This window comes from Glycine max, chromosome 20, assembly GCF_000004515.6.
Source record: "Glycine max cultivar Williams 82 chromosome 20, Glycine_max_v4.0, whole genome shotgun sequence".
Taxonomy (NCBI): Eukaryota; Viridiplantae; Streptophyta; class Magnoliopsida; order Fabales; family Fabaceae; genus Glycine; species Glycine max.
In genome coordinates, this window is record NC_038256.2 from 4,515,476 (window position 1) to 4,536,767 (window position 21,292).

Sequence of the window (21,292 nt, forward strand, 5' to 3'; positions counted from 1 at the left end):
ATAACCTTAATCAATTTTTAGTTATCTTTTTCTCAACAGGTGTCACACCAATATCTCTTTATATACAATCATTCCAATGAGTTAATTAATTCTTCTTTGTTAGTTGCCATTACCATTTCTGGTGCTATAAATCAAGATATTGCATAAATACTCTATTCCGGAGCAGTCACATAATCAAATAGAACACAAATAAATGCCACGAAAGATGGTTAAACACGACTATATGCATAATATCAGTGAAGAAATCAAACAAGACTGCAAATTTGCAGTTAACATGAATTGTGATAAATACAACCCATTAACTACCAAAAAAAAGTACTAACAATCAACAAATATCAATTTAAATTTATGCTACCACATACCTACTAACACCTCCTCCCACTTTGAGTAAAGTGTGCTTTCAGGTACTATGAATTGGACCTAATACACCTTGCTACCAGTGGTCACCCCTGAAACAGTGTAGCAGCAGGAAATTGCGCTGTCAACTCCTTAACCTACAGGAAGCAGTATCATTACTTTGAATTACCAAGCAAAATAAAGAGAACCACATGATACATTTGACCTCAAGTACAGTATCAAAGATGAATATAGAACAACTAATTCACTTATAGTTGATTTTGTTGACAGCCCATTGGATCTCAACAATCCCAACCGATGGACTTATTCAGTTCTGCTGCTCTTAACAATCAACACAAAAAATAAAAAATAGTTGTGTTATGCTGTGTCTAATCCAAGTTCTTGTGATATGTTAACTAAACCATGGGATCAAGCTGAATTATTTAAAAATATTCCAGGGAGGAGGTACAAGAGGAAAATATAAGATATAAATCAAAGCATTTTATATATATGACATCAAGCTTCTTTGAAGTACAATTTTTGTTGCATTTCTTCTCATCAATGTTGTTAAAATAAGTGGACCATTTCACAGGTAGCCATCTAATTCTGCATTCTACATATGTAACAAAGCAATCCTAACAACCCACCCTAAGTTTAGGCTTGGGGTTAAAATATATTTGTGAAAAAAAGATAATTTAATAAAAAAATTGAAGGTATTTGTTCATACAAATTAGCATGTTTGGTACAACTTCAAAGAAATTTTTCCAACTTCCTGAGTGAGATTTGGGGAAAAAATTATTTTCCAAAAAATAGTCTATCCCAATCAAATAAATAAAGAAATTTCTTCAAGATTTATGATTAGACAAATAAAGCAGGTTACTCTCTTCTTGAACTAGGGCATACATCTGTGTGTGTGCATGCATATGGTGCACACACGCAAGCTTGCATGTCCTTTTGACCAAAAGATGGATAGGTATCCAACAGAAAAAGAAAAAACAATATAAATAACCACAGAAACAGGAAGAGTTTATGTAATTGAGGGCCCTATAGACATTGGAAAATCACAATTTCTGTAGTCTGGAGTCCAGTATGTGATGGGGACTTGAAGCTGATGTCCAGTCTAACTGATTTCGATTTCAAGGCATCAAATTTCATTTGGGAGCCTTTGGGCAAAGCCGAATCTTCTAACCGAATGCTATCAGTGAAGAAATCAAACAAGACTGCAAATTTGCAGTTAACATGAATTGTGATAAATACAACCCATTAACTACCAAAAAAAAGTACTAACAATCAACAAATATCAATTTAAATTTATGCTACCACATACCTACTAACACCTCCTCCCACTTTGAGTAAAGTGTGCTTTCAGGTACTATGAATTGGACCTAATACACCTTGCTACCAGTGGTCACCCCTGAAACAGTGTAGAAGAAGAGAGAAAAGAAGAATGAGGGGAAAGAAGGTCACCAACATGAGACTTTTTATGAAAATCTTCTCTTCTCTCACGGTTTGACAAGAGTCATCACTGCTATGGGAGCAATATTCAGAAAAAGCAAAAGAATAAATGTTTGTTTGTGATTTTCCTAACGAAAAGTATTTTTTTTCTGAAATCATTTGATTTTCTCAAATGAGCAATATCAAAATGGGAAAGCGGGTGTTAACATGGATTGATTATTGTAAAAACTCAGCAAATATACATCCAATTAGTTTCGCTCAATTAATTTCATACCAACAAAAATCTAGCAACATAGCTATGATGTAGACCTCACCCAATATTTTTAACCCAATCGCAATCAACATCAACAAAGGAAGAGGTAAAAAAATGTGAGTAAAGGTAAAAAAAAAAAACTTAGCCAAAGCACAGGCTTCAAATTCCTGAAATGAGAAATTTAGAGTACTTACCTCGTAAGTTATGGTGGGTAGCGACGAAAGCCCTCCAACGACGTCCAAAGTTGCGGGTTTTGATTCGTAAGAGTAAGGAAAACCAAAAAAGGGGTAGAGAAGAGATGAAGAGAGGGGGAGAAGGTGAGAAATGGAAAGGAGAAAAGGAAGTGAGAAATCTGAGGGAAAGGGAGGGAGAGGGGCTAGGGTTCAGTAACGAAGAGGGGAAGGTTTTAACGGGCTTTGTTTTTTTTTTTTAACCCAACTACGACGGTTTTACACTAAAACCCGTCGTAAATTTTATATAATATAACATTCTAAGGCGGTTTTTAATAACCGCCTTAGAATGTATGTCGTAAAATGTAATTTTTTTCAAAATAATTGCAAAAATGCCACCGCGTCACTATTTAAATCGGTTATCTAAATAACCGTCGTAGCACAGGTGATGTAAAAGGCAATATTTGTAGTAGTGTGAGTTTCTTTGAATATAAAGTTAAAAGTATTTTTAAGACTTTTTCTACTAGAGTTTTTTTTTTTTTGTATTTTTAATACAGAAACTCTAAAACAACACTTATAGCTTCTCTCCCACATTTAAGACTAATTTTGACTAAAAATTGAAAGACCTAAAAGCACATTTTACCCATTAAACCTAATCATATTCATATGTCTAACCAAATTGTATTTATTACCAATATTCAAGGTACAGGCGTGAATAGATGAGTGAAAAACTAGCGACAATTTTCACTCCGAAATCTTTATAAACCACAGCAAATTCTTGATGCAAGTAGACAACTCTCAAGAGTTAAGTAGATCATTTCTAGTCACATACTTCCACCAAAAAAGAAAAGATCAGCAAAAAGTCCAACTTTTCTACTCTTTATTTTTTCTTCAACGATTATTGCATGGACCAAACAAAGATGTATTAGTTTGGTGAAAACATTCTCATTTTTTAACTATTAGTTTGGCTGCTGACTACACAATATTATGTGGGAATATATATAAAGCTGCAATAGCATTCCAATAGAGAATTGAATAATATTACTCAATATGGATATAGACGTGCAAGCATTGGTTCAAGAACCATGTGCAAAAGTCAGTAACAGATATACATGTGAAACAGTTCTGACCCCCATTGGTGCGGGCATGCCAGGTGACGCATGTACTAGGAATAGGAAAAATTCTTCCAATCATAGCCATGCAACGCAGTCGGATAAAACAATTAAAATTTATACTTTAAGTTCATTAGTTTTAAAAAAAAGTGTTATTAGTATTTATAAAATAAAAATGATCTCACGTGTTGATAAAAAGACTAAATATATTATTAAAAAGTCCAATACATTTAAAGAAAAAATACTTTTAAAATTTATTTAATACCTTACTTATCGTTGGGACGTTCATGCTTGATTCAAATAACAACCACCTTTCAAATATAAAAGTAACACCAATCTCATTGCAAACATTTCAAACACCTTCAATACTATTATTTCTCTTGAAGCCTCTCCAATTTGCCTTCACTTCATAATAATAATAACTCCTCTTTTCCTGTACCAAACCAAATTGATATTTTGGACTCAATGGAGGGTGGCACAACAAGCTCTGAACTCCCCCCTGGCTTTAGGTTTCATCCAACGGATGAGGAACTGATTGTGTATTACCTTTGTAACCAAGCCACCTCAAAGCCATGCCCTGCATCTATCATCCCAGAAGTGGATCTCTATAAGTTTGATCCATGGGAATTGCCAGGTATATTAATTGTAACATCTTGCCAAATTATTAGCTTTGTTATCAACTTATTATGCATAACTTTGTGTATTATTACACCATTATAATGTCTCTATGCATAATTCACTTGTCATTAACTAACAATCCCAATTATATTGCATCTCTATATTATGTTCCTTCATGAAAGAGCTCTTTGTTGGTAAAACATGAACAATGTACAAGCCTTCCTACCTTATCCAGAAATTCAACTTTTTTTATTAGAATAATAGGGCAACAAGGATTAAATTCTAAACCACTTGGTCATAAAGTCTCTAGTACCATATGTCAAAACAGAAATCTCAAATCTTAAACTGTTAAGTGAAGATACATTACTTAAGGTTTGAAGGTTTTGTCGTGATCCTTAACATTAAGATAAATTACGAACAAATGGGTGATAGTCACAATTGCAGTCACAGACAGGCCAAAAAACCTTGACGTTGCAGCTGAAATTGTAGTTGCAAATTGTTTTAAAAACCTTGACATGAATGGTATTATATTACATCTCTAACACACTTGTTATTAAATTACCATGGAATGCAGATAAAACAGAATTTGGAGAAAATGAATGGTATTTCTTTACTCCAAGAGACAGGAAGTACCCAAATGGGGTGAGGCCTAACCGAGCAACCGTGTCAGGGTATTGGAAGGCTACTGGCACAGACAAGGCAATCTACAGTGGATCTAAGCATGTAGGGGTGAAGAAATCTTTAGTCTTTTACAAGGGTAGGCCACCAAAGGGTGCCAAGACAGATTGGATCATGCATGAGTATCGATTGGCTGAATCAAAAATACCATCTAGCAGGAAAATTGGATCCATGAGGGTAAACCATTTAATCCTTTGCCACATTCTTGTTACTTTATGTTCACGTCAGAGATAACCACTGCCTACGGAGGAGACCTTGAGTTTGTGTTAGGATTCTCGAGACATGCAAACTCAGGATTTCCTCTATAAATAGTGACATTCTCTGTTAACAATTTATTAACTTTTAGAATATGATTTGGTATTCAATGTTGCTTTATAATTGACATTTCCCTTGGTGTTGTTGGATGTGTTATCAGCTGGATGACTGGGTCTTGTGCAGGATCTATAAGAAGAAGAGCATGGTAAAGGCATTGGAGCACAAAGAGGCACAGCCTAAAGTCCAAATTGCTAATCTTGCAGCTGCAAATCAAGATGTTGAACAGAAAATGATGAACCTTCCTAGGACTTGGTCCCTTGCTTACCTTTTGGATATGAATTACTTGGGTCCAATTTTATCTGATGGCTCTTATTGCCCAACCTTAGATTTTCAAATTAACAATGCCAATATTGAATTTGACCCTTTTGTGAAATCTCAACCGGTTGAAATGAACTACAATTATGAAGCAGATTCAGGGAAGTACCAAGTGAAACAGAGTAGCACCATTGACCAACCCATATATGTGAAACAAATGTATGATTTGCTAGGATAAAACCAATAGGAATAAAAAAAAAGAAACAAAAAAAAAAGAGCTTGTATTGTTGTCTAGTCATGACGATAAGTATCATCTATAAAATATCATCTAGATTCTATGTAGAAGTATGTCAAATATCTGTTATATTAAAAGTTGGATTTTCAATGTCTCATTGACAGTATTTGTAAATAAGGAGTTAATTAACTGCCTCTAAATTAAAGTTCATACTTTTGGAATTATCTTCCTTATCTTGATTCAGTTCTAACCACATGCTTTGGAAGAATGTGAAGCTAGATATGATCGATCACTTTTTGTATATAATATAATACAATGATAATTTATTTAATTATTTTGACCAAGGATATATTTGGCGAATTCTGCACTACTATATCTCAATAATTGATGCCAAACAGGTTTTCAAAGCTAACGTGAATCTTTGTACTTTGTCTTATCCAAAAGATGACGGAAGTGCTGATTGAAAAAAACAAAGGTCATTGAACCGCGTGGAAAACAATGAAATGCGTGTCTATGAGATTGGCTTGTGCTTTGGCCAATATTTAAGGGTTTGTATAAAAATAAAAAAAATAATAAGGGGACTGATAATGACAAATTTCAGAGTTATTAATTAATTACGTAGTCATGGAACTGAAAGTCAAACTATGTAAGAACTAGAATTCAGAATAAAATGAATTGAATGAGTCATATTTTACGTCAATGTGTTATTATCCAATTAGTTGAATCCTAGCATTCTTGATATTGGATTAGACCACGAAGTAGATCAGACTAAGCATGTCTTAAACGAATAAATTCGGAACAGCCTAAACGCATATATAAATTACTAACAACTAATTCATATGTTTGATGCAATGATACAGTGTAATATCACGTTATGTTTATATACGTCAGAATAATTTATTTATCAAAAGAATTTATATTTAACTTTTATGGTGTGTAAAAATTTATTAAATTAACAATAATTACATATAGTGAGTGAAATTAGAGTATGTAACCCAATAAATTAAAAGATATCTATATTAATTTTATGACCGATGACCAAAAATTTTTTACTATCAAATATATCAGTCTCGTCTCCCATTTAATAGTATAAGAAACCAATTGTTAAAGCATTTATTTTGTGAGGTTGTTTGCGTAAGTTTTTCTTTTATTATGCATAAAAAGGGACTTCAAGTCCAACACTCAAAAACCTGTTTGTTTCGGACATGTTTAGATAAGCTTATCCAAAAGTACTTTTAAATAAAAAAATAAAAGCAACTTTTTTTATAAATTAAAATTAATTCATATATAAGTTAATTTAAAAGTTATCTCCCATAATTTCTTTAAAAGATTAGATAACTTCTATAAATTAATTTATGCACTTATAAAAAATTTAATTGTTTTTCTTATTTTCTTATCTTGTAAGTGCTCGTGGAAAAATTTACTCACTCATATCCTTAGTCTCGGTATATTATATATTCCATTGTAACACCTCAAATAATTTTATCAAACAAAATTTCATACATTGAGTTCGTCATATTACTTTTCAGGGCAAATTGACCACACTGAGTTTCATTTACAAATTATTTTTTAATAAGGGTTCATTTTGAAACATATTACAGGGGGGTTTGTTTTGGTAAAAGTATTTCGCCAGCACGATCAACGAATCCGTCCACTTGGCAGCTTGGAGTGCATTTCGCCATTGGGGTTGACGAAACAGTTAGCATTTTGCCATTGGGGTTGGTGAAACAGGCTTGGAGTACATTCACGTGACCATCCTGAACATGTTTCGCGAGTGGTGTTAGCGAAACAAATTTGGAAAGATTAAAAAATCGTTTATAATTATAAGATAATTGATGCTAATAAATGTATTTATTTTATAGCATAATTGATGCTAAAATCGTTTAATCAAATCTCTTAATCGATGCTAATAAATACATATACTTTTTTTTTAGCATCAATTAATATTTTATTTTATAATTGAAAAGGATTTTTAATCAAATCTCTAATAATAAATACGATTTCAGCACCAATTTTGCTAATGAGGATGGCGAAATCCACTCTCTACACCTATTTCGCCAATGAGGATGGCGAAATCCACTCTGCCAAGCCTGTTTCGCCAACCCCAATGGCAAAATGCTGACTATTTCGCCAAACCCAATGGCGAAATGCACTCCAAGCTGCCACGTGGATGGATTCGCTGATCATGCTGGCGAAATGCTTACTAAAACAGACCCCACGCAATATGTTTCAAAATGGACCCTTATTGGGAAATAGTTTGTAAATGAAATCCAGTGTGGTCAATTTGCCATTTTTCAACAACCATGGAGTTTGTGAATCATCAATAACTTACAACATCCTGCAACTATCAACACTACTAAAAAAACCATTATTTACATAGGTTATTTTTAACATACTACGTCGGTTATGCAACATCGTTGAAACGCGTGTCGTAAAAAGTTAATGGGTCTACGACAACGGTTCAAGACGACCGTCTTAGAATGTGTTATATATATTTTAAGACGGTCTTGTGGAAGCAATGTCTTTCAAGGTTATTTTGATGATGTCAAAGAATCAAGAGTCAAGCAAATTCCAAAGACTCAAGAATCAAGATTCAAGATTCAAGAATCAAGTTTCAAGAATCAAGATTCAAGATTCAAGAATCAAGATTCAAGAATAATCAAGATCAAGATTCAAAACTCAAGATTCAAGAAACAAGAGAATACTCAATAAAGATAAGTTCTAAAAAGTTTTTCAAAACATTGAGTAGCACAAGAAGTTTTCACAAAATTATTACCAAAGTTTTATTCTCTGGTAATCGATTACCAGAAGGTAGTAATCGATTACCAATGTTTTAAAACGTTAAGATTTCAAATTTCAAGAGTTACAACTTGTGTTTAAACATTTTTAACTTGTGTAATCGATTACACAATACTTGTAATCGATTACCAGAGTTTCTAAACGTTTTAATTTTCAAAATTTAAATGAAGAGTCACATCTGTTGATGTGTAATCGATTACACCTTAATGGTAATTGATTACCAGTGATTGATTTCGAAAAATACATTTCCAAAAGTCACAATTCTTCAAGTGACTTGTTTCTGAAGATTTTTTCAAAAGTCACAACTTTTTAAGTGATTAGTTTTAAAGAAATTGCCAAGAGTCACAAGCTTTGACTTGAGTCATCAAGAGATTATAAATATGAGACCATGGCATGAGTTGAATTAATGAATCCTTCAATATCTTTATAAAGAATCATCAATCATCTATCTTTCAATCTTCTCTCAACATCATTCAATATCTTTCAACTCTTTCTACTGAATTTTCTGATTCATTTCTCTTCATCTTTCTAAAACTTTTTGATCAACACTTTCTCTTCCAAGAAAAGTTCTTTGTTCAAAAACTTGTGCTATTCAGCCTTTTCATTCTCTTCTTCCTTTGCCAAAAGAACGAAGGACTAACCGCCTGAATTCTTTTGTGTCTCTCTTCTCCCTTTGCCAAAAGAACGAAGGACTAACCGCCTGAATTCTTTTGTGTCTCTCTACTTGGGTTGTTGTAACTGAGAACAAGAGAGGGTACATCTCTTGTGGATTAGTTCAAGTGGAGGGTACATCCACTTGGTTGTTCAAAGAGAACAAGGGAGGGTACATCCCTTGTGGATCTTTGCTTGTAATGGCTTTTACAAGGTTGAAAAGAAATCTCAAGGACCGCAAGTCGCTTGGGGACTGGATGTAGGCACAGGTTGTTGCCGAACCAGTATAAATTCTTGTGTTTGTCTTCTTCTTCCCTACACTCTTTAATTTCCGTTGTATACTTTTAATTATCGCTTTTACATTTGGGTAAGTTTCTATTTCTATTCTTTACTTTCTTAACTTAAAAAAGCCTAATTGAATCTAGTAACATTAAGAAGGATAGATTTTTAATTAGTTAAAATATGTTCATAATTAATTCAACCCCCCCTTCTTAATTATTTCGAGGCCACTTGATCCAACAAGTCTGACGTCAGGACCATATTAGAACGTACTACATTCTAAGACGGTCGTGTTATGGAGACTGTCTTAGAATATAGTGCATTCTAAGACGATTATAGCACGAGGCCGTCTTAGAATGTAGTACATTCGAAGATGGTCGTCTTACGGGGATAGTCTTGTAGAAGCAAGCTTCATGATGATGAATCAAGTTGATTCAAGTAGTTTTGATGATGACAAAAATGATGACAAAAAGCCCAAAGAATGATTTCAAGATTGAGTCAACAAGTTCAAGATCAAGATTAATTTCAAGTTTCATGAGAAGAAATCAAGAAGATTCAAGAATCAAGAGAAGTTTGATTTCAAGATTCAAGAGAAGATGAATTCAAGATTCAAGAGAAGAAATCAAGAAGACTTCACAAGGGAAGTATTGAAAAGATTTTTCAAAAAACAAACATAGCACAATTTTGTTTTTCAAAAGAGTTTTTCTCAAAATTTTCTAAGTTACCAGAGTTTTTACTCTATGGTAATCGATTACCAGTTTCCTGTAATCGATTACCAGTGGCAAAGTTTGATTTCAAAAGCTTTTAACTGAATTTGCAACGTTAATCGATTACCAGTGTATCTGAACATTGAAATTCAAATTCAATTGTGAAGAGTCACATTTTTTCATAAAATGCTTTGTGTAATCGATTACATGTTTTTGGTAATCGATTACTAGTGACAAGTTTTGAATAAAAATCAAGAGATGTAACTCTTCCAATGGTTTTCTCAAGGTTATAACTCTTCCAATGGTTTTCTTGACCAGACATGAAGAGTCTATAAAAGCAAAACCTTGACTTGCATTTTAAAAACTTGATAGAACTTTTTACACAACTTTTTGAACATCTTCCTGAACTTCTTCTTCTTCTTCTTCATTTGCCAAAATCTTTCTAAGTTTTCTACTTTCCAAACCTTGTTCTTTCATAGAGAACAAATGTGTGTTATTCATCTTTTTCATTCTCTTCTCCCTTTTCCAAAAAGAATTCGACAAGGACTAACTGCCGGAATTCTTTTTGTGTCTCTCTTCTCCTTTTTCCAAAAGAACAAAGGACTAACCGCCTGAATTCTTTTGTGTCTCCTTTCTCCCTTTTCAAAAAATTCAAAACGACGCAGTCTGAGAATTCTTTTGATTCTTCCTTTTCCCTTAAACAAAAGATTTCAAAGGACTAACCGCCTGAGATATTTTTTGTTTCCCCTTCATAAAGTTTCAAAAGACTAACCGCCTGAGAACTTTGTCTTAACACATTAGAGGGTACATCCTTTGTGGTACAAGTAGAGGGTACATCTACTTGGGTTGTTGTAACTGAGAACAAGAGAGGGTACATCTCTTGTGGATCAATTCAAGTGGAGGGTACATCCACTTGGTTGTTTAAAGAGAGCAAGGGAGGGTACATCCCTTGTGGATCTTTGCTTGTAAAGGCTTTTACAAGGTTGAAAAGAAATCTCAAGGGCTGCAGGTCGTTTGGGGACTGGATGTAGGCACATGTTGTTGCCGAACCAGTATAAATTCTTGTGTTTGTCTTCTTCTTCCCTACACTCTTTAATTTCCACTATGCACTTTAATTATCGCTTTTACTTTGGTTAAGTTTCTATTTCTGTTCTTTACTTTCTTAACTTTGTAGTAAAAGCCTAATTGAATCTAGTAACATTAAGAAGGATAAGTTGTTTTTAATTAGTAAAGGTTCACTAATAATTAATTCAACCCCCCCTTCTTAATTATTCCGAGGCCACTTGATCCAACAAGTGGTATCAGAGCAGGTATCTTGTAGAAAGTTTAACCACTTCAAGATTCATGACCCTTTCAAATTCTTTGTTTCCTGAAGGAAATTTCATCCATAGGCCACCTTTCTTCAATGGTGAGGGTTACCACTATTGGAAAACCCGTATGGAGATTTTCATTGAAGCCATAGATTTAAACATTTGGGAAGCAATAGAAATAGGACCTTACATACCCACCGTAGTAGATGTAAGTACTAACACCACAACACAAAAACCTAGAGATAAGTGGACTGAAGAAGATAGAAGAAGAATCCAGTATGATCTTAAAGCTAAAAACATTATTACTTCAGCCCTAGGAATTGATGAGTATTTTAGAGTGTCAAATTGCACAAATGCCAAGGAGATGTGGGATACTCTCCAACTTACACATGAAGGCACCACTAACGTGAAAAGATCTAGAGTCAATACCCTTACACATGAATATGAATTGTTTAGGATGAACCCTAATGAAAACATCCATAGCATGCAAAAAAGATTCACACATATAGTCAACCATCTTGCCTCTTTAGGAAAAATCTTCCCTAATGAAGGTCTAATTAATAAAGTTTTAAGATGCTTAAGTAGGGAATGGCAGCCTAAGGTAATTGCTATTTTTTAAAGTAAAGATCTTTCCTCTATGTCTCTTGCTACTTTGTTTGGAAAATTGCAGGAACATGAAATGGAACTTCAACGACTTAATCAAAATGAAGAAACTGACAAAAAGAAAAGAAGTATAGCACTTAAAGCCTCTTCATCAATGCAAGAAGAAAATGAAGAAGAAGAATCAAAAGATGAAGAAGACTTCTCACTCTTTGTGAAGAAGTTTCAAAAATTTGTCAAGAAGAGAAGAATCGAGAGGCGTCAGAACTTCAACAATGGAAGAAGATCTCAAGAAGACTCTCAAATTCTTAGATGCTACAAATGCAACCAACTTGGTCACATCAAAGCAAATTGTCCCTCAAATGAGGAATGGCCTGAGAAGAGTGATAAGAAAAAGTATGAAGAAAGAAGGACCAAGAAGGCATACATTGCATGGGATGACAATGACTCATCTGATGGTTCAAAGAAGGAAATCAACCTTCTAACCAAGGACTATGAGAGTGATGAGATCATCTCTCAAGAAGATTAAGCAAAAAGTAAAAGTATGATTTCCATCTTTGAAGATCTAGATACTTTAATCATGAAAAAGGTAACATCAAAACCATTCTCTTTTAAAATTTTATTTTGGTTGAAATTTTCCTTTCAATTAATTTGATTATGATGACTAACAAAATTTTATTTGTTTGTCTTGATTGATTGAAATTGTGAGTATGTGTTTATATGTCTATGATTGAGTTAATTTTCTTTCTCAAAGCATGAAGTTTCTGTTTAAATATTTGATAATGTCTATGATCATTATTCTTCAATACCTGTGTTGATTATTTTGATATAATTGAATATATACAATTTTTTTTAATTATGCATGATTTTGAATATGATATGAGAATTACTTACTTAAAGGTTCTTTCATAAAGTGTTTTCAAAAAGTTAATATTATATATATATTTTTTAAAAATAGTATTTTGATTTTCATTCAAATCCATTTTCCCTTAAGAGTTTTTCACCCATTTGTTTTTGGCTGAAATGCTCTGTGGTAATCGATTACTACAATAGTATAATTGATTACAGGCAGTTAAGAAGGGTGTAATCGATTACCAAATGTTGTAATCGATTACAACGCGTGTCTGCTACTATATATTCAGATTTCAAAATCTGAAAACTGCAACTCTTCATTTTCTCGCGAACCCTCATTCCCAATTCTTGTTTTTGCCATATCTCACTCATTTCTTATCCAAATCACTCCCCACAAAGCCCAAACTTCATCTTTTTTCATTCTCTTTCACTTCAACTGATTGAAATTTCAAATAACTTCCTCAAATGTCGGAACCATCAAAGAAGCACAAGGGACTTCGAGTCGAAGCCAACGACATTCCGAGGCTCAAGAAATGTAGATTCCCTCCTCCATTTCCTCTTCCTCATTGTTCTCATCAGAAGAACAATGGATACGATACACAAATCTTTTCTTTTCTCGTTCCATTATCGATCCAAAATTCATTAACATGGATTTCTTTTCCAATGAGAGTTTTGAATGCATTCAGGCATTTCAGAACTCAAACCTCATTCCTTTCATGTCTTTAAAATTGCCTGTTTATTCTGAATTAGTTAAAGCTTTCTATTCTAACCTCGAAATTCAAGAAAGCACTTTGATTTCTGAGGTCTATGGGATAAAAATGGTCATTGACCAATCCCTATTCTATGACTTGACCCAATTATCTAATGAGGGTGTACCATTTGAAGGTGCACTAAATGATGATTGGAAATTTGATTACTCTGTACATGATGCCCGCCGGTTGGTTTGCACCAACCAAGCGGATATGACCGGAAGGCTGCTTGCCGGTTCATTGGCTTTTGAAAGCCGCATCCTTCATTATCTCATTGTGCGTATTTTGCTTCCAAGATCTTCAAACCTTGCTCAGGTTTTTGAAGAAGATCTTATTGTCATGCGGGCTTTTCATACCGACCGACAAATTGATTGGGCACACTTAGTCCGATATCGCATGCATAAGGCATTGTGATTAAATGCTCCATTGCCATATCCACACCTAGTTACTTTTTTCCTTCAATACTTTAATATCCCTCTTGATCCTGAACCTTATGTTCCAATCAAGAGATCCTTCTTGATCAGTGCTGCTGTGATTGCATCTTTTGGTTACCGCAAAGAGCATGATGACTCTTGGGTAAAAAAATGTGCTCAACCCATTGATGATGAAGCAAACTTACCAGTTGGAGAAGATTCCTCTCTTCTTCAAAAGATTTTGGACAGGTTCGATGGTCTTCAAACCTATGTTGGTGAAAGGTTTGATGCTTTGGAATTATAAGTGGACATGCGATTCGATGAGATGGACTCAAGGATCACCAAGATTGAAGGAGATGTCACTTACATCTGCACATGCTTTGATCTACCACCACCACCACCACCACCACCATCGTCTTAGACTTTATTAATCTTTAGTATTATTAGTTCTTTGATTTCTAGTCGTGTATTTGGCTATATTATTATGACATTTGAACATTTAGTATTTCTTTTAATATTTGCTTAGTATGAATGAACATTTATGAATTATGTTATATGACTGTGGTTTATATTTTAATTTGGTTTATTCATGTCTTGCTTCATGATTAGTTTAGAATCTTTTATGATTGATTTACAATGGATGCTATGTGGATGATTTTTTTAAAATCATGTATGTCTTATGCACTTTGGCTTTTTGTTGATGCCAAAGGGGGAGAGAAAATAGGGATTAAATCAAGAACTCATATAATTAAGTAATTTAATTTCAAGTGAAGCTTAAACTCAAAAACAAAGGGGGAGCATATGGAGAATTAAGTGAGTGATCGACTAGGAAAAAGAATGTGTATGTGTTTCTTGATTTCAGGTTTGTCATCATCAAAAAGAGGGAGATTTTAGAAGCAAGCTTCATGATGATGAATCAAGTTGATTCAAGTAGTTTTGATGATGACAAAGATGATGACAAAAAGCCCAAAGAAATGATTTCAAGATTGAGTCAACAAGTTCAAGATCAAGATTAATTTCAAGTTTCATGAGAAGAAATCAAGAAGATTCAAGAATCAAGAGAAGTTTGATTTCAAGATTCAAGAGAAGATGAATTCAAGATTCAAGAGAAGAAATCAAGAAGACTTCACAAGGGAAGTATTGAAAAGATTTTTCAAAAAACAAACATAGCACAGTTTTGTTTTTCAAAAGAGTTTTTCTCAAAATTTTCTAAGTTACCAGAGTTTTTACTCTATGGTAATCGATTACCAGTTTCCTGTAATCGATTACCAGTGGCAAAGTTTGATTTCAAAAGCTTTTAACTGAATTTGCAACGTTAATCGATTACCAGTGTATCTGAATGTTGAAATTCAAATTCAATTGTGAAGAGTCGCATTTTTTCATAAAATGCTTTGTGTAATCGATTACATGTTTTTGGTAATCAATTACTAGTGACAAGTTTTGAATAAAAATCAAGAGATGTAACTCTTCCAATGGTTTTCTCAAGATTTTCTCAAGGTTATAACTCTTCCATTGGTTTTCTTGACCAGACAGGAAGAGTCTATAAAAGCAAGACCTTGACTTGCATTTTAAAAACTTGATATAACTTTTTACACAACTTTTTGAACATCTTCCTGAATTTCTTCTTCTTCTTCATTTGCCAAAATCTTTCTAAGTTTTCTACTTTCCAAACCTTGTTCTTTCACAGAAAACAAAGGTGTGTTATTCATCTTTTTCATTATCTTCTCCCTTAGCCAAAAAGAATTCGACAAGGACTAACTGTCTGAATTCTTTTTGTGTCTCTCTTCTCCCTTTTCCAAAAGAACAAAGGACTAACCGCCTGAATTCTTTTGTGTCTCCCTTCTCCCTTTTCAAAGAATTCAAAACGACACAGTCTGAGAATTCTTTTGATTCTTCCCTTTCCCTTAAACAAAAGATATCAAAGGACTAACCGCCTGAGATATCTTTTGTTTCCCCTTCACAAAGTTTCGAAGGACTAACCGCCTAAGAACTTTGTCTTAACACATTGGAGGGTACATCCTTTGTGGTACAAGTAGAGGGTACATCTACTTGGGTTGTTGTAACTGAGAACAAGAGAGGGTACATCTCTTGTGGATCAGTTCAAGTGGAGGGTACATCCACTTGGTTGTTCAAAGAGAACAAGGGAGGGTACATCCCTTGTGGATCTTTGCTTGTAATGGCTTTTACAAGGTTGAAAAGAAATCTCAAGGACCGCAAGTCGCTTGGGGACTGGATGTAGGCACAGGTTGTTGCCGAACCAGTATAAATTCTTGTGTTTGTCTTCTTCTTCCCTACACTCTTTAATTTCCACTATGCACTTTAATTATCGCTTTTACTTTGGTTAAGTTTCTATTTCTGTTCTTTATTTTCTTAACATTCTATTAAAAGCCTAATTGAATCTAGTAACATTAAGAAGGATAAGTTTTTTTTAATTAGTAAAGGTTCACAAATAATTAATTCAACCCCCCCTTCTTAATTATTCTGAGGCCACTTGATCCAACAAGTCTTAGAATATAGTACATTCTAAGATGGTCGTACCTTAAGACCGTCTTAGAATGTAGTACATTCTCAGATGGTCTACACATCACGACCGTCTTAGAATATAATACTTTCTAAGGCAATTATCTATAGAACCGTCTTAGAAAGTTTGTTTTTTTTAATCTCATTTCTTTTAATTGAGGCCAATCCATTAAGCCTAAATAAAGCATTGTAATTTTGTATACAAGGCAATGAGTCAAACACATCAAAATAAAGCATTTTCACCAAAAATGTTCTAAGCCAAGTAAACCATTGAGCCTATCACCAACAAGTAAGCACTGCGAGCTGGGCCAAACATGTTGGTACACCAATCACTTGAAATTTTTTCCATTTTATCGTAGATGACATAGGCCTGTTGATATCTTAAGAGCTTTAGCAATGACTGCAAAAGACAAGAAAAATATTTGTAATAAAATTCCACTTGTAAGAAGGTTGCATAAGAAAATTCCATATATGAAAAGCTCCAAACAATAATTTCAAATTTCATTATTAACTTTCAACAATATCTTATACACAAGACTGTACCACTAGCATATTGTACCCCAAATAGTACTTTGGCAATAATACTACTTTGGCAGTTGGCAGAGAGCATAAGTAGAAGTTGCCACATACTTATTCATTGCTTTTCCCACTATTGATACAAAGATTGAAATCATACAAAATCCAATATTCCATACCTCGATTTCAATATCTCTATCACCTATCTCCCAAATAGTTCACACATAATGGCCTGATGGATATCGAGACTGACGATCCCAAGATTCAACTGCCACAATAATCCTCTTGTCCAAAAGGTTCTCAAGTTGACGGGTTTGGATTCGAATGTTGGGAATTCTACAATCTTTGGAGACAAACAATGCATGGGCAATACCACCACTCCCTGCAGGCATAGGCATTGGCTCCAAAGATCCACAATACCTGAAAAGAGATTTCAATATACCAATCGTGAAACAACAGAACATATACACTTACAAAATGAAATATACAGACACATACTTATTGGTTAACATTTTCGCAAAAAAAAAAGTACTGATAACTGATAAGTTTAACAAGATCAACATTTTAATAAACAAAAATTTATGATTAGTTAACAAAGGTTTAATGTTATGACTATACAAAAGCATATCTATCTTAAACAAAGAATCTACATGAACCTTTATGCTCAAAGATATGTCAAATATTTTTTTTTATTTTACTTTAATTTTTTACCATATGTGTTGCACCTAAAGCTACCTAAAGTATGACATATGAACTATGAAAGAATAGGTAGCTAGTGTGCCACATAATGACATCACAAAGATTAATTATAAAGTTATCTATCCCATTTTCTAGATGGTATAATGAGTAAATGTATGTTGACAATTACAAATATATTACCCAAAAAAAAGATGATGTACACATCTAATAATGACCTACAGATATGCAGATGAATAGATGTAAACAACATTGATGAGCCTACACCAATGCGAACAAACAATTTAGAATTTGGTCGCTTTGCAGTTTGCTTGCGAACTTCCCAACTTATGAGGCAATTTTAGTGGATGACAAAATTTGTTGCTTTCATGAAATGGAGTTTAGAGTACAAAGTACATAGAGAGTGAGGGAGAATTTAGGGAAACAAAATTTTATTCATTTAATTGCGTTTTACAGACAAAAAAGTATATATGTATAGAACATCAAAGCTTGTCATAGAAGCAACTAACTAACTGCTGACTCAGTAGCTTACTAAAAGATTAGTCTAACAGAAATTGTAACTGTACAAACAAACTTACGTAGTTCTTTGAAAAGCAAGAAAGTTATGCGGGGTGTTGATTTTATACTTTTAAACAGTTCGCTTTAACCGATAAAAGTAAAAAGGGGGGGGGGGGGCATTAAGGCATTGGACCTTTAAAAAAATTCAAATGATTTTCTTGAGGGCAAAAGCTTGATTTGTGAGTTGATTTTAGCTTTGGTTTCACCTGATTATTTCTCAACTCATTAAAAGAGAACTTTTAAAGTAAATGATCAGTTGAAACTTACCTTTTTGATGATTAACCGAGGTTACAGCATAAATGATCGGTTGAATTTTATTTTAAAGGTGATTAAACGAGATTACAACACAAACAATCGGTTGAAATTTATTTTAACATTGATTAAGTGAGATTACAACTTAAACGATCGGTTGAAACTCGCTTAAAACAAAGAAAAAGAATACTGATGGTAGAAGAATGAAGATGAAGACATACAAAGCAAGAATGGACCCCTAAGGGTGCATAGAATGAATTCACATCTTTGAAATCGAAAACTAATCGGTCGAAGAATGATGAACAATGAAGAATGGATGAAGAACGACGAAGAATGTTCATGGAAACATTACGAAAGCGCCTCAACCTTGATTTTTCTTTTTTTTCTCCTTCTTCTCACTAATTTCAGTGAAATATGCTTACTAAGGATGCTGAACCTTTTCCTTCAGTCCCCCACGACTATTTATAGCAAAATGGGGGGAGGAGGTTGCAACACAGCTCACCCAGGCGAGCTTGTTGCTTCACCTTGAAGCTTTCTAAGGGGCCCAGGGGCTGAGGAATGCCCCCAAATTGACCATTTTGCCCCCTTTTAGGTGTTTTGCTCATTTCCTTCCGAAACGTCACAAAACCCTATGAATTACGCAGCAATTGGTGTTAAGCAGCTTAACTCGGCTGGAAAAAATCCACATGTTGACAAACAATCATCCTTTAGGATATACAACAAAAGAACCATGACAATTGAGGAATCAATACATGTTTCTTTTGATGAAACTAATATTACCTCTCCGAGAAAGGAGTTTCTTGATGATATTGCAGATTCTTTGGAAGAAATGCACAATCAAGAAAGGAATCTAAAATGGAAGAGAAATGAAGAAAACAAGGATGTTCAAGATGACATAGCACAAGAAAATGATGATCTTCCCAAAGAATGGAAAACCTCAAGAAATCATCCTCTTGACAATATCATCAGAGATATCTCAAAAGGGGTAACAACTAGACACCCTCTCAAAGATTTATGCAATAACATGGCATTTTTTTCTATGATAGAACCTAAAATTTTTAAAGAAGCCATAATAGATGATCAATGGATAGTTGCTATGCAAGAAGAGTTAAATCAATTTGAGAGAAATAATGTTTGGTAACTAGTTGAGAAACCACATAACTACCCCATTATAGGAACAAAATGGGTATTTAGAAATAAACTAGATGAAAATGGTATAGTAATTAGAAATAAAGCTAGACTAGTTGCAAAAAGGTACAACCAAGAAGAAGGGATAGACTATGAAGAAACCTTTGCACTCGTAGCTAGATTAGAAGCCATTAGGATGTTTTTAGCTTATGCATCTATTATGAACTTTAAACTATATCAAATGGATGTCAAGAGTGCCTTCCTAAATGGTCTAATCCAAGAGGAGGTATATGTAGAACAACCTCCCGGTTTTGAAGACTCGCGAAAATTAGATCATGTCTATAGATTAAAAAAAAGCACTTTATGGGTTAAAACAAGCACCTAGGGCTTGGTATGAAAGATTAAGTAAATTCCTATTAGAAAAGAATTTCATTCGAGGAAAAGTAGATACCACCTTATTCATAAAGAAGAAGAATAATGATATCTTATTGGTACAAATTTATGTTGATGATATAATCTTTGGATCTACTAATGAATCTTTGTGAAAGGAGTTTTCTATTGACATGCAAAGTGAGTTTGAGATGTCCATGATGGGTGAGTTAAATTACTTTCTTGGACTACAAATCAAACAAACAAATGATGGGATCTTTGTCAAACAAGCAAAATATTGCAAGGAACTCATCAAGAGATTCAGAATGGAGAACTCAAAACACTTGGCTACTCCTATGAGCACTGGTTGCTACCTTGACAAAGATGAGTCTGATCAACCCGTTGATGAAAAACAATATAGAGGTATGATTGGATCTCTACTTTACTTATCTACAAGTAGGCCATATATTATGTTTATTGTGTGCATGTGTGCAAGATTTCTATCAAATTCAAAGTTTTCACATCTAATTGCAGTAAAAAGAATCATAAGATATCTCTTAGGAACAGTTAACTTAGGATTATGGTACCCTAAAAATTCTTTATGCAATTTAATAGGATACTCAGATTCAGATTTTGCCAGATCTAAAACAGATAGGAAGAGCACTAGTGGCACATGTCAATTCATAGGGTCTGCTCTTGTCTCTTGGCACAACAAGAAGCAAAATAGTGTAGCATTATCCACAATCGAAGCAGAATGCATCTCTACTGGTAGTTGTTGTGCACATATCCTATGGATGAAACAACAAATATCCGATTATGGAATGTATTAGACCATATTCCCATAAAATGTGACAACACAAGTGATGGAAGCTTGCTTGTGGGGCTTCTATGGAGGCTGGATCTTTGAGCTTCAATAAGGTCCTTTAATGGTGATTTTCCACCATGGAGATGCAGCGGAAGACAAAGGAGAAGAGGTGAGAGGAGGCGCCATCCACTAGGGAATAAGCCATGGAAGAAGGAGCTTCACCACCAAGAAAAGCCTTGGATAAGAAGCTTGGAGAGGATGATTCAATGGAGGAAAAGAAAGAGGGAGAGAAAGAGAGAGGGGGGAGCACGAAATTGAAGGAATAAAAGAGGGAGAGAAGTGGAAATTTGAAGTATGTCTCACAAGACTCTCATTCATCAAAGTTACAATAAGTGTTACACATGCTTCTATTTACAGACTAGGTAGCTTCCTTGAGAAGCTAGAGCTTAGCTACACATACCCCTCTCATAACTATGCTCACCTCCTTGAAAAGCTTCCTTAAGAAGATTCCTAAAGAAGCTAAAGCTTAGCTACACACACCTCTCTAATAGCTAAGTTCACCTCCTTGAGATGAGAAGCTAGAGCTTAACTACACACCCCCTATAATAGCTAAGCTCACCCATATTCCAAAAAACATGAAAATACAAAAAAAAATTCCCTA

At 34.0% G+C, this 21,292-nt stretch overlaps 1 protein-coding gene across 1 annotated transcript; it reads left to right on the plus strand.

Annotated features, from left to right (window-relative positions):
• Window positions 1-3,613: 3,613 nt before the first annotated feature.
• LOC100785110 (NAC domain-containing protein 2) lies at window positions 3,614-5,442 on the plus strand. Its single transcript, XM_003556741.4, has 3 exons — window positions 3,614-3,960; window positions 4,519-4,799; window positions 5,038-5,442. The coding sequence occupies exons 1-3, from the start codon at window positions 3,792-3,794 to the stop codon at window positions 5,428-5,430; spliced, it is 843 nt and encodes a 280-aa protein (XP_003556789.1). The 5' UTR covers window positions 3,614-3,791; the 3' UTR covers window positions 5,431-5,442.
• The last annotated feature ends 15,850 nt before the right edge of the window (window positions 5,443-21,292 follow it).

Coding starts and splice junctions, on each gene's coding strand:
- LOC100785110 (XM_003556741.4), top strand. CDS start 3,792: ATGGAGGGTGGCACAACAAGCTCTGAACTCCCCCCTGGCTTTAGGTTT. Junction 3,961..4,518: donor TGATCCATGGGAATTGCCAG/GTATATTAATTG, acceptor CATGGAATGCAG/ATAAAACAGAATTTGGAGAA. Junction 4,800..5,037: donor GGAAAATTGGATCCATGAGG/GTAAACCATTTA, acceptor ATGTGTTATCAG/CTGGATGACTGGGTCTTGTG.